General features: G+C 40.0%; 1 protein-coding gene across 1 annotated transcript; it reads left to right on the top strand.

The window, feature by feature from the left end:
* Nucleotides 1-10,023: 10,023 nt before the first annotated feature.
* foxb1a (forkhead box B1a) lies at nt 10,024-14,152 on the top strand. Its single transcript, XM_020078432.2, has one exon. The coding sequence runs from the start codon at nt 10,417-10,419 to the stop codon at nt 11,356-11,358; it is 942 nt and encodes a 313-aa protein (XP_019933991.1). The 5' UTR covers nt 10,024-10,416; the 3' UTR covers nt 11,359-14,152.
* The last annotated feature ends 1,160 nt before the right edge of the window (nt 14,153-15,312 follow it).

The following is a 15,312-nucleotide window of genomic DNA, read 5'->3' as shown; positions in this document are numbered from 1 at the left end:
TGTATTATGCAAATAGACTATGATTTATTGACTGGCACTAAATCCCAGCTTTTATGATGTTGTACAGCTTTCTATATATTGTACAAAACCCTCACAAGTTCCTCACTGGAAATAAAGTACAAGTGTTAAGTTTCTTGTTTCATTTCAACATTCCATACAAAGAAAAGCTCCCCCTCAGGAGACAGCTAGCTGATGCTATTATGACATGAAGATATGCATGTTGAACTCACCCTCAACTATAACTGTACACATGCTGCTCTTTTTTGGGGGGGGCTGGCTGTGTGCGTGTCAGAGAATTTTGCTTGGCTCATGCCTTAAGTAAATCAATATGTCTTTCAAGCATGGCTTTTAACAGCAGTGTCCTTTCATTCCCTATTTCTCCATCAAACCACACTAATCCTGATTTACACAGTTTAAAACCTTGGCCACATCCCTTACCTTCCAAGGAGATAGGGTAATTAAATTGGTACTTTTTACAAGTTGTACTCAATAAATCTGAATAAATTAACAAGGCATTACTAAGACTGCTACATTAAATTTGCATAGTGTGTTTAATGAATATGCAACTGCAAGTGAAAAGGTCTGCTACTGTGAACTCTTGAAATTAGCATAACTACTTCCAGCATGTTTCTTAAATAATGCTCTCATTTGCACATCACTGAGTTGGCTAATTCTAACTTCAGTCAGTGTGGCCTCATAATTAAGACTCTTGCTTTAATTTTTAATGAAGTTTACGTTACATCAAACCTGACAGTAATGAGAGGGACATGGAAACAAAAAGGCTGCTAATAATTAAATTCACCAACCGGTTTGAGGCGTAGTAATTCCTGAGGAGAAATTACATGGCTAATTATTAATTTGATATTCATACCATCCCACAGATAGATTCACTTCTTGTCCTGGTGCCAGTTCTGCTGAAATGCAAAATGCCTCCTCTCTGGCCTCATGACTAGGAGGTCTCACATGGATTTTAGTGCACAATTAATCATGTTGACACTCACGATTAAATGCTTTTTATTGGTCTCGATTTATTAGGCCATATTACCTGAGTTGGTTTAACGCCTGTTGAAGTCTGTCAGTGGGATGAGGACATAAACATAGTAATGATGAAATAACAGTGCTAATTTGCGGGCAGTTCAGAACTGGGGCTGACTCAAGGCACTTTAAGTAAAACAAAAATATTAATTTTATTTAAAAAGGAAAGAGGGACTTCATGTCTGTGAACTTTCTACATCACTTTTTGAGTTTTTTGTTTTTTCTTCTGACTCATTCTCTCCCACCTGTTGTCCTACTTGCGAATAAAGGTTGAGCTCAGGTATTGTTTTGTTTGGCTGATTTTTCATTATTTCATGATGTAAATTAAGAGATTTTTACTAAAACTCCACGTCTGCTCCACATATTAGTGCCTAAAAGGAAGGAAAACGTGTTAAAAACCATTGTGGTGGATGGATAGTTTGGTAGCATTACAATTTGTCGTATTTCAACATATTGCAACATAACTTAAATGGAAATTAATTTTGCAATTGGCTTAACTTGCATATTCATCTTTTTACCAGGTTCATTGAAGCTTGCATATAATTGTGATGGGATGGTTTGTGAAGTGACTAAATGTAAATCATTCCAAACAACTGAAGAGTTGATATCCTCTTAGAGAAGGCAGGTGCATGCACCACAGTTACAAACTGAAATCAAAAGAGAAAGTGTAAAGTTATGTAGAGAGTGTAGTTTGGTGTTACAATAAAACAACACTATTTTCATCAATTTGTTACAATGACAATTTGAGTTTTTATGACAACTGAAGGCTACCACAGGTTCTCTTTCATGTTTGGATGAAGAGGGTGAGGTGAGGGGTGTTCAGCTGCAACACACTGAACCTTTAAATCTATCATTGAGGACTTTCTCTTAAAATATATAATACATTGACTTAACATACAAATTATCCAGTGTCTGGAAACTGATTTGTTGTCAAACACTTCCACATATAGTGAGAAAAATACAATTTTTTCCCTCTTTTTTATGAAACAGATATTTTGTTCAAAACTATTTATGCATATCCTCTCATCCTAGTTGTCACGACAACATGGCTGTTGAGCTGAAAGTTAATTATTTGGGATTGTAATAGCTTTGGTTTAGTTCAGGGGAGCGGAGCATTTCCCCAGCTGACAAGGCTGTTAATACTCAGTGTGCCTACAGTAGCTGTGACCGGTAAAGATTTGTCCCTGATATGCAGCGGTACTTGACATTTCATAGGATTCTTCCAGTGCTCTTCCATCGGTGCATCGTGATTCAACTCTAAAATAAATTTGTTTGATAGAAATGTAATTGCATTCTTTTGTGTGCATGCAGGCTGGTGCGTATTCCCTCATCTATAATTCAAATGCTTTGTCACATCTGAAGTACTTGCTTCTGAACAGGTCAGTGTCAACAACATTATTTTCAAGTGTGGACCCTTAAGGGTCTGGTAATCAACATCACAGTTCATCAGTTCTATCACTGCTATCGTTCAAAAATAACTCTTGTCATATATTAGCTACAATGCTGCATCGAGAGCCCTTAATCAACAGGATTTCAGACACAAAAATACATATTTTTCCTTTAGTTATTAGCCATGCTTTGCAAGGTCCTTGGCTGCCAGCTTGGGGTTGCATCCTCACACTGTCAGTGTCACAGCAGACTGGTGGTATAATGATGCTGGGTCGGCACTGTGGCATGTCTTCTGAGCACGCTTTTATAGATGCACAAATATTCAAGTTTCACCTTAATTAAAATGACAAGAAAAGCTTCTGCAGAGGTTGATTCCTGTGCCCTTTTGATTATAGCCGTGGATTAGCAGCAGCCTTTATGTTTTCATCACTGCACCCATGCTTTCAGTACAGGTTAGCTCCCCTATTACTAAACAAATGAATTAGTGCCTGGAAATGTGTCATGCATATTACCTTTTTCAGCAGGAGGCGGATTGAGCTGGTCACCCATAAAGGAGCAGTGGCAAAGCGTACCATGCAACATTGCTTGTTTGCATTTCTCTTTCAAGCTCTTTGTGATTTACTGTGAGGCTTGTTTATGCTTAGCGATGCAAATTTGAGTCGTACAGCAGCATATATCACACACCAATTAAAACATGTCAATAGAAGTGGCACTTTGTGATTGGTCATTGTGTTCGTTGGACGCTGCCTTGGAAGCTATAGTTGTGTCTTCAAAAAATACTTGTTAAAACAAAAGAGAGGCCCATCGTCTCTAGTCAGTTGTTCCAGACATTTTCTGGAACTTTTCCTGTCAGCCCCCTTCTTAAATGCCTGGAAAATGCCAGCGTGAGCCCATGTGAGAATACAGGAAAATGTCCATATGTGATGGATGCAAAGCTGAAAACCCCCCAGAAAGAAATCAATTATCTCTGGATGAAAAAAGAGGTGTCATACTTGTAGAAGACAAAGATGTCAACTCGGAAAGACAACTAGATTAAAGAGCTTGAGATGATTAGGGCCAACGCCAGTGTCTTTTTCCTCCTTCTGCATCTTCATATGAGAAAGTCAACCTCTGGAAAACGTCCAAGCCCAATGTTCCGGACAGTTTCCTGGAATTCATGTGTGAAAATGAGCTAAGCTACCTCGGATACGAAGCTCAGAAGGACCAAAGCCAAATTTAGCTCTTTCAATTTATCTCTTTTCCACTAATGTGTCCACAGATGAATTATATTTGCAAACTTTAAGCTTTAAAAATAAAATTTCTGTGACATCTTTTCACTCTGTTACCTTCCCGATGGGTGTTCCCGGCATCCAGCGTATGTTTTTGTTTATGTGTGTTGTAAACACAGTATTGTTACTGTGTATTGTGTTGTTCTGGTCTTTGGCTCTGTTAGCCATCCTTGGAGACTGAGCATTCCCCCCGATGAATAAGATGAAAGACAGAACAAAATGCCCCTCATTGGGTCCCAGTTGGTTTAAGTGTGTTCTGAGCAGTGCCAAGGTCTGGATGAACATGAACATACCACACGGAGGACTGTGCCTTCCAACCACACAAGCTCACAATAAAAAAAGGGATTTGCCTTCGTTAGACATCTCACACATTTAACCCCCCAAAGGAGAGACTTGTTGGTGAGGGACATGTCAACCTCCTCAGAATTGATCCCGGAGTTCAAAGCTTTTTATCCTTCATTATAGCATATACTTTGGACACTTGTGGTGTAATTAATCTGGGCAAAGGCTTAAAAGATAGCTAGTACTGTTTCTATAATTTCCCCCCATTATAACAAGATAATAGAAAAGATAACACAAACAGAAAGGCTAAAGGTTATAACTTTTCCTTACACCTTTGACCTCAAAGGGGCGTAATGTCACTAAAGCTTCTTCAAGACATGTCTGAAAAATGTCGGATTGAGTCCATATGAATATTTACCATCAGCGAGCGGACGTGTCAATTATATTTCTAAAACGCGACAGGCGCAAAAGTGAAAAAAACAAAAAGAATACAAATATCTCAGGATAAAAAGGAGATACCATATGCGTAGAAGACACAGATGAATGTGTCAACTTGGAAAGTGAGATTCAAAGGCTTTTGGTGTTTGTCTCAATGTGCTGTGAAGAAAAATACATGCTTTCCACAGAAGAATTCATACCCTGCTCGCTCTTCCCCTCCCCTCGCCTGAAAGTTCTGGACATGTTCCTGTAGTGGTAGACGCATCTGACTCACAACAGTCTCCTGCTGTGCTCTTCATATGTAAAAGACAAACTCAGAAAAATGTTCGAATTTTCTGGACATTTTCCTGACTTCAACATAAGTGACCCAACATCTGAATCCATCAGAACTTTAGAGTCAATGTGTCATCTGGTTGTTTATTGAAAACAGTTCATGTAGGAAACTTATACCTCCTTTAAGATGACTTCACCAGATCTGTTGTTATCCACCTCAAAGCCCTGCGCCTCCATTTCTATCCTCTGTGAAAGGTAACTCATGTAGCGATGTGATTGATCTCTGTTAATTCATACTTCTTTTTAGCATAATATTCTTTTATCTTTCCTCTTCACAGTGAAAGTTCTCTCTTCTGTTGAGTTTTTTGTTAATATATTATGATCCCACATTGCTTAATATTGCATTATCCCCTCATTTTAACAATACCGTATATACAGTGACAGAATTCCCACGATAATTGTTCATATGAAACTACTTCATTATGCTGCAATGCACGGTATAGTAATGAGAGCGCCTGCATTTTTCTCTCAATATTGAAATGGACTGGTTTTCTCCTCCTTTCATCTTTTGCCAATCTACTTTTTTTCCATCTCACCATCTTCGCAGCGACTTCCCTTCTTGCTCTTTGCTCCTTCCCTCTTGTATCTGTCAGCCTGCTAAGTATCGTGTGTAGTTAAACAGGATGATTTGTTGTCACGGAGTCATCTGTCACCAAAAAGCTAAATGAAGAAGTGAGAGTGTGAGCGACGCTGTCTTCGTCTGTAATGAATTATGCAGTGGGTCAGTGGGGCCTCTGTTTTGGTTACAGTCGACAGCACAAACACGGACCTCAGGTAGCACACTCATCAGTCCTGCTGTTTCTCACCATATGGAGTCAATGAACTGGGACACTCCTCCTCCTCCTCCACACACACACACACACACACAAACACGCACACACACACAGACTGTGCCTGCAGACACAGTTTCATGGTAATACCATATACAGATAGACAGATGATCCAGAAATATCATGTAAAATCACAATAGCGGTGTCTTATTTAACAATCGGACATATAGACAGATAGATAGATAGATAGAGAGATAGATATATCATCTATGTATTATATCTGGTTATAATAAAGATAGATGGTTATAAATAAAATCTGATATCTGAGTCTCTCTCACTCTCGTGTGTGTGTGTGTGTGTGTGTGTGTGTGTGTGTGTGTGTGTGTGTGTGTGTGTGTGTGTGTGTGGTGTTAGAACTCCCAGTCCAGCCTCCAGAACCTGACCCCATCTGATGGCCACAGAGTGAAACTGCTGCCTCCTCAGAGTATTTGCGGAGTTCATTGCATTTCTGAAAGCAGCTTTACTGTTAAATCTCCTGACGGGAATAAAAAGCAATCCAAACAGTAAATTCCTTATTTTTTATTTATTTAAAGATTTATAATTTTTTTTAGAAAAAAACCCTCAGTTCTGCGCTGGTCAATATGTATCCTCTTTTATGTCTGTCCTCGGTGTTTAATTGGACGAAACTGTTCGCAGACAAATTAAATTAGACGTTCCCGCCTCCGCTCAATTGAGATATCTGTTACAGATGATGTGCCGTATAATGAATGCCTAATTTATGTAATTAGACCATTAAGCATAATCCGAGCATATGCTGCAAAAGCCCCGAGGTCTATTCTTCCAGGTAGCTCCACTCCCTCTGATGTCACCCATGAAACAACTAATGGAGTGGGCTGTGATGGAGGACTCTCCTCCTCGCCATTTGGGAGAATCAACAACGAATACAGTCACCATGTTGTCATGTCATTGTCCATAACAATAGAGAGGACAACGAGATATGTAATTTTTATATTATGGTGAAACCTCCATATTCAGGGACGCAGAGTTATGTGAAGATGGCCTTAATGGGAGCGTCCCGTCATATAGGCTGAACCTGCCATAGAGGAGCTTCTTGTGAGAGCCCTCTGTCTGCTAATTAATTGTCATTCTGCTGAATATTCATACCTCATCATCAGCGCGTCCTTAATTGCACCGTAAAACATCTCTAGGGGCTGAAATCACCACGGACTTAATTAGAAGCACAGGCCTATTGGTGGGGTTCTGGAGAGTCACAGTTTGCAGCAGCAGCAGACAAAACTGAACCTGCTTCACACACACACACACACACACACACACACACACACACACACACACACACACACACACACACACACACACACACACACACACACACACCGCTGCGATGTGTTTAACACCGAGGCCAGGCACATAACAAATCCCTTTAAAACCTACACGCTGGCCAGCTATAATTATAATCTTGCGTGAAGACAGTTGGAACATCTCAAAGAGGAAAATTCGCGATCATAATTCACCGGAATAAAAAAAAAAGTACGGGTTATTGTGTGTGCTGCGTTGTCTGATTTAAATAAAGAACAGTTGAATTCAAATTACTACAGAAATTAAGCCAATATATCGATTTCTGGCGTCAAAAAAACAACATTACGACAAAAAGATTACTGCCACTCTCTTAATTGTGCAATGTTCATTCTGTCTGTGCAATTAATCAATTAATGTACAATCTATTCACTGTACATAGTTTTTACACTGTATATATTCGATTTTATTCCATTCATATTTTTTTATATTCCTTACACGTAAAATTGGATGCTACTGATGCCTATGTTTGATTCTTGCTGCTGTAGTATTTCTAATTTCCCCAATGTGGGACTAATAAAGGATGATCTTATCTTCTCTTAAGTGTGATCGATATTGGGACTATTTATATATAAATTCATTTCCACAATCAAACATGAGCTCAGCTCTTAAATAAATGTTTTCTTGCGTAATAAGCGTCTCCCTCAGCTTTAAATTTCTCTTAATCGTTCCCTGAATAGCACCCTCCTCCTCCTCCTCCTCCTCTATCTCTCCCTCTCTCCATCCCTCTCTCCGTGCGCAGGTCTGGGTGGCAGCATATCTCAACTCGATCCACTGTGACAATATTGTTTGGCTATCATTCGCTGCTTTAGGATGAATGGCATCGATCCTCTTTTAACAACATTTGTTTCCCATTGTGCTCGGGGATGCAGCAGTGGAGGGCAGACGTGTGAAAGTGGCTGTTTGATTCTCGTTTTCATCCCCGTGACCTCAGCCTTTGTGTCTCGTCACCCTGGGAATGTCACGCCTCACTACTCTACTTTAAGATGTTTCAGAAAGTGCCCTTTGTTTTCGCTCCTCTCTCTCCCTCTCTTTTTTTTTTTTTTTTATAAAAGCTCACACAAAATTGTTGGAGCCCCCCCACCCTCCACCCCTCCTGCTATAAAGGATACTTCAGTCTGAGGCACGGTTCACAAGTGCAATGCAATTTGGCTTATCCCAACCTTTGTTCGGGTTTCTACAAATGACCAAACATAGTGCAGACTTGATCTACTGCTGCTTGAACTCAGGAGTTTGGGAGCAGCTACAGAAAAAAGAGAAGCCCCCCCCCCTATTCAGATTCAGAGTCATGGTGGTATTTTCAGTGTGCGCATTCGACAGGGACAAAAGCCCGACCAATATCCCATAACCCTGGAGCTCAAAAAGCCACAGTCAGTGTGTGAGAGAAGACAAACTCTCACTTCTCCTCTGTGGCTCGGCTGGTTAACGCCAGTGTTGCAGGTTAACTTGCATGACGCACGGTGGCCTAAAAAAAAAAAAAAAGAGGCCAACGTGGAGAAATAAAAGTGGCAAAGATTTGACATTTCGAGGAGAAGTTTTAAAACTAAAAAGCATAACAATAAAACGACATTCAAATGATTTGTGCACGCCTCAATAAAATATTTACGGCTGCAATTTTATCACAGCTGCCTGCTCCATACCTGCTTTACGCGCGGACATATTAATCTGAGTGAGAGCGGAAAATATATTGCGTTTAGTTGGAAATGAATGGCTGCATGAATAGGCTGGGTGTCAGAAGATGTTTGGCACTTGGCAGTGTGTTGTCATTATCCGCCGGTGTTTGAGATGGGTCGACTGGGCCACTTCCTTTTGGACAAATCCTTTTCAGCGCAACATTAATGGGAAATGACAGGTGTTAAAAGCCACTCAGCAGGAAAACATAATGAAACTGAACCCTGGAAGTTTTTTTAATGTGACTTTCCCCTATTTTTATTACAACATTTTACCTCCCATATAATGTTAAATTTTGGCACATGCACATTTAATATCTTCAGATAGTGCAGTTTTTTCTTCTTCTCCTTTTAGTTTATGACTCAAGATTTTGAATTTTTAACAGTCCTCGTTCTTCCTCATCAAGCTCCTTGTTTCTGGGTGAAAATAGCTCGGTGTCCCCCGCGATGCGATTCTTTTCGTAATCCGTCAGACTGGTGATGGGGCGCATTGTGGATTTATGGGGAGAAATTAGCATAAATTATGAGCAAATCTGCGTGTGCGTGTGTGTGGTCCGGGCATTACGAACCCTCCAAGCGGAAAGGTGGCCCTGGCCAAAAGCTTGAATGGCAATAGCTCAAAATAGGCTTCCCATTTGGTTTTCACATTCATATAATTGACTTATGGATATTTTATACAGTTTTCACCACCCCGTCCTCAAGGGTTTATTTGCATTTCTGAAGTACTTTTGAATGTTCTTTACATAAACACAATAGACCTGATTGCCTCATGAAGTTTCAGTTTGAACAGGATTGTTTGAATTGTGTTGATTTTTTTTTTCCTTCTTTCCATATCGTCCACTTCCTTTGCTGAGCTCTGGGCAAAATTAGCTGAGAAAAACTAATAGTAGGCTCATCAACAAACTTGCTCACGGCAATTTATTTTGTGTGGCCTGTGCATTTCATTTACAATGTTAGAATGCAACTTTTCGGCATCGAAGCATTTTTTCAGGATTTTTCATTCAAGCCCACATCATAAAATAAATCACCGTAAAATTCACAATAAAACACTGTGTAAAACTGCACTCATCACACACAGCCCTGCGCAAAAAGAGGATATTTTAATAAATCCACATCCAGATAAATACAATAAACAACCCCCTCAGCTGCAGCACGCATTGGAAAACATTTTTACAGTTACAGAATACCATCAGGGTATAATACGCCGAACAATTTTCACTTTCACCCACATCCCATATTTTAAGAGGAGCTGCAAAGTCCGCTGAAGAAGTGTTAGCGCATACCTTCACACACTGAGTGCCATCGCAGTTCAATTCCGGCTGCCGAGCCTTTTCACCCCTTTTTCTGTCTTCAAATGGAAATGATTTCCATTGGCCCAAGGTGTCCATGTAAATAGGTGTAAATGAAACCAGATTATGCCTTCCTCCCAGCCCCCTCCTCCCATGGCAATTGTCATGTGATAGCAAAGAGGTGGCACATTAATGGAGCGCCCCTACAGGGGTCTTTTCTGCTCATGTCACTACATAAAACTATCAGATGGTTAGAGGAAGGCCATGGAGGCATCCACTTAGCTCGTCTTATCAAGGACGCCAAATGAAGTCTATTCAACTCTGCTAGCGGGACAAGCTGACTTACTTTGCAAGAAAGACTTACAGCAGCCGTCACTCCATAAATGTGCACCATCCGCCCGCTTGCACACAGCAGAGGCGCACAACTTGGCTGTTTTACGCACGACGCAGCTCCGGCTTTGCCTGCACCGAAACTTTCTCCAGTGGCTGTTTTCATGAAGAGCGTCAAGCTTTCACCAAGGAATTAAGGGAGACTACTTTTTATTGCTTTTCTTAAAAATTATCGAGGATGCCTCGTCCGGGGAGAAACACGTACAGCGACCAGAAGCCACCGTACTCCTACATCTCCCTCACCGCCATGGCGATCCAGAGCTGCCCGGAGAAAATGCTGCCACTCAGTGAAATTTACAAGTTCATCATGGATAGATTCCCCTACTACAGGGAAAACACCCAGCGATGGCAGAACTCCCTGAGACACAACCTGTCCTTCAACGACTGCTTTATCAAAATCCCCCGGCGCCCAGACCAACCAGGTAAGGGAAGTTTCTGGGCACTGCACCCCAGCTGCGGGGACATGTTTGAGAATGGAAGTTTCTTGAGACGCCGCAAAAGGTTCAAAGTGTTGGGTGTGTCCGATCACCTGGCCCCCAGTAAGCAGTCGGATGCTGCCCATTACCTCCAGCAGCAAGCCAAGCTGAGGCTGAGCGCCCTGGCAGCCACTGGCACACACCTCCCCCAGATGTCAACCTACAATCTCGGAGTGTCCCAGACGTCAACTTTTAAACACCCGTTCGCCATCGAGAACATCATCGCCAGAGAGTACAAGGTCCCGGGCAGCCTGGCGTTCTCCACCATGCAGTCCATGTCCGCCGGGTACCCGCTGCACAACCAGCTGACGACAGCCTGGCCTCACATGTACAACACCAGCGTGATTGACACGTCGGCCCCGATCTCCATGGCGAGCAGCGACTACAGTGCCTACGGCGTGCCCATCAAGTCCCTGTGTCACGGAGGACAGTCGTTACCGGCCATCCCGGTGCCAATCAAGCCCACCCCGACCACCATGCCCGGTTTCTCGGCGCTACCTCCACACATCCCCGCGTTTCTATCAAACTCTCCGCAGTCTCTGAGCCCGACGTCCCCACAGACCGCGACGAGCCAAAGCAGCCCCGCGACCCCGAGCGAGACTCTGACGAGCCCGTCCACACTGCAGTCTGTGGCCGTGCACTGACCACATGAACCCGGACACTGAACGAACTGCTGACCGGCTCCCAGACCCCTCTACCAAACCCAAAGTTTATATTTTCTGTCGTCGGAAACTATCAAGGCGAGTTGCAGTTGCATATTGATTTATTTGTGTATGTGTTGAATGTGCGCTTTAAACTTGTGTCATATGGAGTCCAGCACAGAATCGCACAGCGAAGTATTTGCTCTTGAAAATATAAATTATTTGATAATTCTATTTTTCAGTTAATTGTGAAACGTGAGTGTTGAAAGTGGAGCCACTGAGGGGACTTTGTTTTGGGCACCATCCATTCTGATGACAGTTCCCGTGGCAATTTCTTTATTCTGTTTTATCTAACAGCAAAACTTTTGCACCGTTTCTGTGTGACCACTGTAATGTCAATGAAACTGTTGTTTGCTTTTACCACTGGAATGATGGCTAAGGGTAATACCAAATAGGAGTAGGATTTAGATCTGTTCTTGCCATCCCTGTACAAAAAAAATAGAAAGCAAACTGAGTTATCAACATTTTTCAAAATTGAAAAGTACTATTGTGAGACGTCCTCAAAATGCAAGATGTGAATATTGCAAATAAGTGATTCCGAAATGTTGTAAAATGCACTTTTTAGTTTTACGTTTTAGATATCTATTTTCCAGAAAATGTTCTGTGAAGCATTTAATTTAAAAGGCTGTGGTGACCATGTGTTTCAGATGCTGTACATTTGTACTTTTCTTTTTAGGTAAAGCATGCATTCTAAAAAAAAAAAATGGTGTTGTTATACTGATGTTGTTATTGATGTTGTTTTTGTTTGTTTATTTTTTGCAAGCATGCGTGCTTTCGAAAAGTGTGCAAACAGTCTGCATTTATGAATTGGAAAAAAATGGTCATCGAAATATTTTCTCATTAAAAGTGAATCAAACAATCAAAAATGCTTCTGAAGATTTAATCTAAGACAATGTCACATGTTATTATTATTATTACTTGTTCTTAAATATTGTTGTAATTATTACAGGTCTCTGGTGACAGAATATTCATTTGGCAGATTTTTAAAATCAATTTCACCAATAAATATATAATAAAAATAATAAAAAATAGCAATAATAATAATAGCAATAATAATAGTTGCTTCTTCGATGCAAACCTGTATGATTTCAGTGTGTGAGTTGCAGTGAGAGGAGTGGGTCCATTAGAATGCATGGAGTTGCGATGCCATGGTCACAGCGCAGACAACCGGGCTCATTCATCAAGCTGCAGGCTTAACTAAATTAAGCTCAACAATAAACATTTAGAAAAAAGCAACGCACAGTGTTAAAATATATATTGTTACATATGTTAAATGTCACAGAAGGAAATCAAATTAGAGCCGTGTTTACTTTCTTTCGCTCAGTGCAACTTTATAATTTCTTTTTTTCCCCCTTACCTCCTAAGAGCGAAATACACTGTAGCTTTCTTTCTTTCTTTTATTTTCAGAGGCTTAAATTAAAAATAAAATTTTAAAAAAGGCGCTCTTCATCTGCATCCCATGTAGAAAGCAACAGCCTATTTCGGGGTATTAAACAAATACATTAGAATTCCGTCACTTTATACAATCCAGTAGATCAAATAAAGGGTCTCAGGCCACTTCATTCTCCCTCATTCACTTGAATTGAAAGTGCAAAGAATGGCAAACTTAGACTGGGCCACCAATGTAGATTTAGCCTTTTTTTCAGCAAGACAAAAAGACTGATTTTTCACAAACACATTGCTGACTGGGGAACTAGGAAACGAGCTGGGAGACCCTTTTGGAATTTAAATCCACCCCTCCCCCACGGACTGTTTGTACAACACTGTTAGTTTTTTTCCCTCCTTCTCCCCATTTGTGTGTGTAACATTAATTCGGACTCTGGATGATTATATTAATTCAAACTGCAACGCCAGATTAGAAGCTTTAATTTGAAATCTGAATTTATTTACATGAACGATGACATTAAAACCGCTTTAACAAACATATTGAACTTTTTTTTTTTACACTGAGCACAGCTAAGCTAATTAACACGTGTCACAAAAGATTAAAAAAAACTGTACCATGAATACAGTTATAGTTGAGCATTTTTTCTTTTATTTGGATTTCAGTGTACTTAACTTTGTCTCATTCGATATGTATTGCACTGTTAAGTAAATGGTTTATGTAATATACGGATACATGTATGAGAACAACATGTGAACAAGAGGTGATTCTTTGTAAATTCATATAAGAATGTAAAATGTAAAAAAAAAATAGCCGAATTTCTTTTGCTTTGATGGATGGTGTGCTACACAGAGATACAAAAAAGAAAAAAATCAGATGGCATCATTTTAACAGCAGCATACGGTCTATAATTATGTTTAAAGACAGAGTGCATGGTGCCGATTGATATAATAATTATTAAATGTGACAAATAAGTGGTTTGAAGTCAGTCATTAGAAGCATCAGGACTTTGTTTCAAAAAATAAAATAAAAGAATAAATTAACACTCAACTTTCCCTAACCACATGATATACTGAATGGAACCCTTCAGAGAGACCACAAAACCACTTGTATAATGATGTTACAAGTGGAAGAGAAGGTCAACACTGAGATGTTTCGGAAAACTCACATCTGACCGTAATGACGTCAAAATAAGGTGTCTGGAAAATATCATTTTATCTGAATAAAAACAAGACCTGTTGTGATACCACAAATGTTTTCATCTGCAAACACGACCACAAAGTTTTTAATCGTATCATTTCCAGCCTCTCTTTTCTACCATTGTACAAATAAAATCTGTTTCAACCATTTTAGATAATATTTCTACACTGCTCTGTAGCATGTGATCCAAGTCTACGTTGTCCTCTTAACTATGTTCCAGTTAGACAAAGAAGAAGGTCATCTTAGGCAGGGGATGAAATATAGACACATACAAAACCCCAATGTTGTAGTTTAATTAAAATAATTCATTAAAGCCGAGGCCTAAGGTAATTAGCATGTATAATTTATGATTTGCTTAATGCATGCAGGCAGTGGCCTCTGCAATAAACTCAACTTAACCTCGAGTAGCAACTGATATGGACAGGGTGCTGTTATTTACTATGTGTTTATTGTTTGGATATTTGTCAAGAGGAAGGGTTTCATAAAAACCCAGCCGGTATCCGGCTTCCACTGCACACAAACAACTTATTTGTTTATGGGTTTATCTTGTGGATTTATGCTCACTCACAAGAGAAGGTGAGGGAAAGATATTGGGAATTGCCCTCACTTTTTGTCAGTTTTTTGGGTGGATACTGTATGTTCACAGTCATCCTGCAGGTCACGGGATTTGAATAACTTAGTTAAATAGTTTATTTTGGTTCTTTGAGTTGACAGAATGAGGACGTGGACACGAGGTAGCTCATCCTCTCTCCCGCAGCACGCTGTCAAGCACCGACTTTTAAAAGAAGCAGAATAATCAGCGATAGACAAAACTTGCATTAATTATGCTCGCAAATGTGTCAATCTTTGACAAGCCTCTGACATTTTAGAGCATGGCTAGTGGCTATGTTACATGATTTCATGCAACTATGTGTAGTTTTTTTCTATAAAAACAACAAAGTAAAACAAATATTTTCAGAAGCAGCAGTGGACCATGGTAAACAGATTTATTTTAGTGGTAAATATAGCAACATGGGGCTCTACCAGTGGGTGGAAGGACATTTTTTTATATTTACTTCTTTTTACTGTCGTGTTGTGTTGAACTTGTGATTTAGAATCATTCTTATTTATCAGTTTAAAGCTGCAATATTCCAATGTGCAAATAACACACCTTTTCCTTCAAGTAAGGATCCGAATAAAAATTCTAAAAATTGTTTTAGAAAAGATAATAAGACATGGGAGTGAAATTCTACCACATGCTTGTCCTGACAGAGCACATCATTATAAGAATGTATGGTTAAATCATCAGTCATAATGTGTGACTTCCAGGCTAA

This window comes from Paralichthys olivaceus, chromosome 7 (assembly GCF_024713975.1).
Source record: "Paralichthys olivaceus isolate ysfri-2021 chromosome 7, ASM2471397v2, whole genome shotgun sequence".
Lineage (NCBI taxonomy): Eukaryota > Metazoa > Chordata > Actinopteri > Pleuronectiformes > Paralichthyidae > Paralichthys > Paralichthys olivaceus.
The sequence above is the reverse complement of the archived record's forward strand: the minus strand, read 5'-3'. Positions and strand labels throughout refer to the sequence as shown.

Excerpts from the sequence above, each read along its gene's own strand:
- foxb1a (XM_020078432.2), top strand. The coding sequence starts at position 10,417 with ATGCCTCGTCCGGGGAGAAACACGTACAGCGACCAGAAGCCACCGTAC.